This window comes from Chiloscyllium plagiosum, unplaced genomic scaffold (genome assembly GCF_004010195.1).
Source record: "Chiloscyllium plagiosum isolate BGI_BamShark_2017 unplaced genomic scaffold, ASM401019v2 scaf_69, whole genome shotgun sequence".
Lineage (NCBI taxonomy): Eukaryota > Metazoa > Chordata > Chondrichthyes > Orectolobiformes > Hemiscylliidae > Chiloscyllium > Chiloscyllium plagiosum.
In genome coordinates, this window is record NW_025215297.1 from 11,397 (window position 1) to 16,144 (window position 4,748).

Sequence of the window (4,748 nt, forward strand, 5' to 3'; positions counted from 1 at the left end):
GGGTGGGGGGGGGGGGGGGGGAGGAGGGTGGTGGTGGTTTGGACCTGACAAGGGATTCGCGGAGGGAATGGTCTTCAGGGAAAGTGGATATGGGTAGGTCATGGAACATATCCCTGGTGATGGGGTTCATTTGTCTGTGACACAGATATCAGAGGTTGAAATGATGTATATGGAGGTTGATTGGGGTATGGATGGTCAAGACCAAAGGGTTCTGTCCTTGCTACATTTAGGCGGGTGGGGTTCGGGGGTGGAGGGATGGGAAGTGGATGAGGCACACTGGAGGACATTGTCGACCATGCTGGGTGGGGAAATTGCGATCTTTGAAGAAGGAGGCCATCTGGTGTGTTTTGTGGTGAAACTCTCATCCTGGGAGCATATGCAGCAGAGGCAGAGGAGTTGCAAATAAGGGACAGCATTTTTACAAGGGGCATGGTAGGGGGAGGTATAGTCCAGGTAGCTGTGGGAGTCGGTCGGTTTATAGTAAATGTACGTGTTGATTCGGTCGCCTGAGGTAGAAATGGAAAGGTCTAGGAAGGGGAGGGAGGAGTCTGAGATGGTCCAGGTAAATTTGAGATCGGGGTGGAAGGTATTAGTAAAGTGGATGAACTGTTCAACGTCCTCGTGGGAGCATGAGGCAGCGCCGATACAGTCATCGATGTAGTGGAGGAAAAGGTGGGGGGCAATACAGTCATCGATGTAGCGGAAGAAAAGGTGGGGGGTGGTGCCAGTGTAGCTGCGGAAGATGGACTGTTCCACATATCCGACGAAGAGGCAGGCATAGCTGGGGCCCAGGTGGGTGCCCATGGACACTCCTTTGGTTTGACGGAAGTGGGAGGATTGGAAAGGGGTTGTTCAGAGTTAGGACCAGTTCAGTCAGTCGAAGGAGGGTGTCAGTGGAAGGGTACTGGTTGGTACGGCAGGAAAGGAAGAAGCGGAGGGCTTTAAGGCCTTCGGGATGGAGGTGTATAGGGACTGGATGTCCATGGTGAAGATAAGGCATTGGGGGCCGGGGAAGTGAAAATCGCGGAGGGCGTGGGTGGTATCCTGAACGTAGGTAGGGAGTTCTTGGACTAAGGGGGACAAGACCGTGTCGAGGAATGCAGAGATGAGTTCGCTGGAGCAGGAGCAAGTTGAGACAATGGGTCGGCCGGGGCAGTCAGGTTTGTGGATTTTGGGCAGGAGGTAGAAACGGGCGGTGTGGGGTTGTGGTACGATGAGGTTGGAGGTGGTGGATGGGAGATCCCCTGAGGTGATGAGGTTATGGATGGTCTGGGAGATGATGGTTTGGAGGTGTGGTCATGGTCCAGGGGGCAGTAGGAGGAGGTGTCCACGAGCTGGTCTTTAGCCTCCGCAATGTAAAGATCAGTTTGCCAAATTACCACGGCGCCTCCCTTGTCTGCTGGTTTGATAGTGAGGTTGGAGTGGAGGGCTGTCTGTTGCGAGGGTGAGAGGTTGGAGTGGGTAAGAGGGGTGGACAGGTTGAGGCGGTTAATGTCGCGGCGGCAGTTAGCTATGAAGAGATTGAGGGTGGGTAAGAGGCCAGCACAGGGTGTGTTGGAGGTGGGAGAAGGGGTCGTCAGAGTGGGAGTGGGGTTAGGCGGGGGGGGGCAGAGATTGGCAGTGGGGGGCGGAGATGCATGCGGCATGGTTGTGCAGGTGAATGACTTCACTGGGGGCAGAAGTGGATGTGGCGATGACAGAAACTGTTGTTCCCGGTGGCTGTGGACCCCGCGGAGGCCGCGAATCTGTCGGCGATGGTCTTCCTGGCAATTGTGGAGGCGGTTGTCTGGACGATGATCACGGAGGTTGCATGGTCGGTGGGGGCAGAAGTGACGTCATGGTTTGCGGCAGTTGCTGCAGCGGCCGCGTGGTTAATGGCACCCGAGCGGTTCCGGAGGCCGATGGAAGATTCTGGAACAGTTGAGGAATCTGGAGTGTGGGGTAAGTACCCATAGGAATGGCCTCAGCCGGGACCTTGGGTTCATGTCACACTACAGGTGACCCCCACTGCACAATTCACACAACTACACACACTCACCCATGCAAACCATCCCTTCTATACAAGCTCTCTCTCATATGTGCACACATACACCCCCTGCACTCTCACTGACAGACATATCCCAGCACACACCTGCCTAACCAAGTTTACACGCTCTATCACACGCACACACTCTCATGCACAGGCAATCTGTTGCTCCTACATGTGTGCACGTAGAAGCTTATGGGGTGAATTTGTTTTTGCAGAATTATACTTTATTTTGCTCAAACTACACGAATCCATGTAAAACTATGCAGAGGGTTTGTCAGTTTGACATATCATTGGGACATAGACAGAATTCTGAGCCAGCTTGAGAATGTAATTTAAAAGAAGTTTTGTTCTTTGAAATGCAAATCCTGATGAAGGAGCAGTGCTTTGAAAGCTAGTGCTTACAAATACCTGTTGGACTATAACCTGGTGTTGTGATATTGGTCATCCTTCAGTAATTATCAAATGGCTGTCATTCATGATGGCCCAGCTTGAGGGTCTAAGCAGGTAATTTAATTTTCCTGTCATCACTCTGGAGAGATATCAGGATTGTTCAGAGTTGGAAAGCCTGGCTGAGTTCTTTAAATCTCCCAAAAATACTCCAAACAGCTGTGATACCCTAAATGCTATGTTTCAGAAACTGTATCTGAGCTCTTCACACTGGGGTAGTGGAATAGCTGTTGAGCTATTGGAGACTTGTTTGTTTTCATTGATTATGGCAGAATCTGTTCTCAGTCGTTATACTTCTGGTGCAATTGATGCTCAGCTTGGCATTTGTGACATTTCTAACTATCATCTGGGCACAGGATTAACTAGTTCTTTCCCTGATTACCAGTTGGCAAGAAGAGGACTCAATGTGGTGCTGATCAGTCGGTCGTTGGAGAAGCTGAGAGCCACGGCAGATGAAATAGGTAAGAAGCATCAGTGTTTCCCACAGGTTGCAATGTAACATAATGTGTTACATTTTAATTGCTAGAGCACGGTAAAAGTAATCCCACTGTATGGGCCTGTAGAGACAGGTGCTGGGTCACAGAGCGAGTGTCTTCTGGCAATCATGATTGTGTCATCTATGTTTGGATGTATGAGTGACTCTAGAAGCTGTGAGATGACATGTTCCTTTTTTCTGGATAATTGCAGAACAGCAGCATGGCAAGAAAACAAAGATTGTTCAGGCAGATTTTAATCAGGGCGCTGAGATCTACGGACCAATTGAAGCAGCGCTGAAGGATCTGAACATTGGAATCCTGGGTGACTAGTACTTTCTTCCCTCTAGTTCAGATTCATTAGGAAATGTAACAGATATCAAGACTGAAGGAACTGGTCATTAAAGTAAATGCTCTAGTGTGTGTTATTTAAAATAAGGGAGAACTTCATCAGAAAACACAAAGCCTGTTAGATTTAATCATAGCACAAAGGATTTGTGGCTAGTGTTACATCACCACATTTGAGAGGGAGGTGATTGTATTAGTTTAGGTACAATAAATAATACAAGTAATTGGCAGAGTGGGGTCATAGCTTGATATTTTGATATAGTTCAGTTCAAATTGTAATATTTTAAAATCTCTTTATTTTAGTGAACAATGTTGGCAAAACCTACCAGGTGCTTCCATGTTACTTTCTAGATGTCCCAGATGTCGAAAAGGTATAGTACATTTCCTCAGAGCCCCCACTCCTTTTCTCATTAATCCTCCTTTTGCGGTCTGGTTTCTGTCATCCAGTTGGAAAGTTCACTGTCAGGAATCAGTTGGTGGAATGAGACTCTTATCTGCATGGTTATAAAAAGCAGCTGCGAGTTTACAATCTCCTTCCGATTTGGAGGGAAGACCAGAATTGTACAATATTCCAAAAGTGGCTTAACCAATGTCCTGTACAGCTGTAACACGATCTCCCAACTCGTGTACCCAATGCTCTGACCAATGAAGAAAAGCATACTAAACACCTTCACTATCCTATCAACCCCGAGACTCTGCTTTCAAGGAACTATGAACCTGCACTCCAAGGTTTCTTTGCTCAGCAACACCCCCCAGGACCTTGCCATTAAGTGTACAAGTCCTGCAGCACCTCGCGTTTATCTAAATTAAACTCCACTTGCCACTCCTCAGCCCATTGACCCATCTGATCTAGATCCTGTTGTTCTGGAATGACCTCCTTCACTGTCCACTACACCTCCAATTTTGGCGTCATCTGCAAACTTACTAACTATACCTCTTAAACTCACATCTAAATCATTTATATAAATGACAAAAAGCAGTGGACCCAGCACTGATCCTTGTGGCACACCACTGGTCACACCATTCCGGGTGTGAAAGGCAGCTCCCCCATCACCACTCTCTTATCTTCTACTTTCAAGCCAGTTCTGTATCCAAATGGCTAGTTCTCCCTGTATTCAGTGAGATCTAACCTTGCTCACTAGTCTACCATGAGGAACCTTGTCGAGCACTATGCTGAAGTCCATATAGATCATGTCTACCGCTCTGCCCTCATCAATCCTCTTTGCTGCTACTTCAAACAAAATTCAATCAAGTTCATGAGACATGATTTCCCACAAGATCATGCTGACCTTAGAGAATTTCCAGATTTTGACTCAGTGACACCAAAGGAACAGTGATTATATTACCAAGTCAGGATGGTGAGTGGTTTGGAGAGCAACTTGCAAGTTCTGGGTAATCCAAGATGGAGGACAGGATAAATTTCTGGCTGTAAGGGCTGCTTTTTTTGAGGT

The 4,748-nt window shown here is 47.8% G+C and overlaps 1 protein-coding gene across 2 annotated transcripts in view; it reads left to right on the forward strand.

The window, feature by feature from the left end:
• hsd20b2 (hydroxysteroid (20-beta) dehydrogenase 2) overlaps positions 1-4,748 on the forward strand; it is a 23,123-nt gene that overhangs the window by 4,636 nt on the left and 13,739 nt on the right. For both annotated transcript variants that reach the window (XM_043686790.1, XM_043686788.1), the window contains exons 3-5: positions 2,862-2,937; positions 3,164-3,274; positions 3,601-3,668. In XM_043686790.1, the coding sequence (XP_043542725.1) occupies positions 2,862-2,937; positions 3,164-3,274; positions 3,601-3,668 (255 nt within the window). The remainder of the gene's footprint in view (positions 1-2,861; positions 2,938-3,163; positions 3,275-3,600; positions 3,669-4,748) is intronic.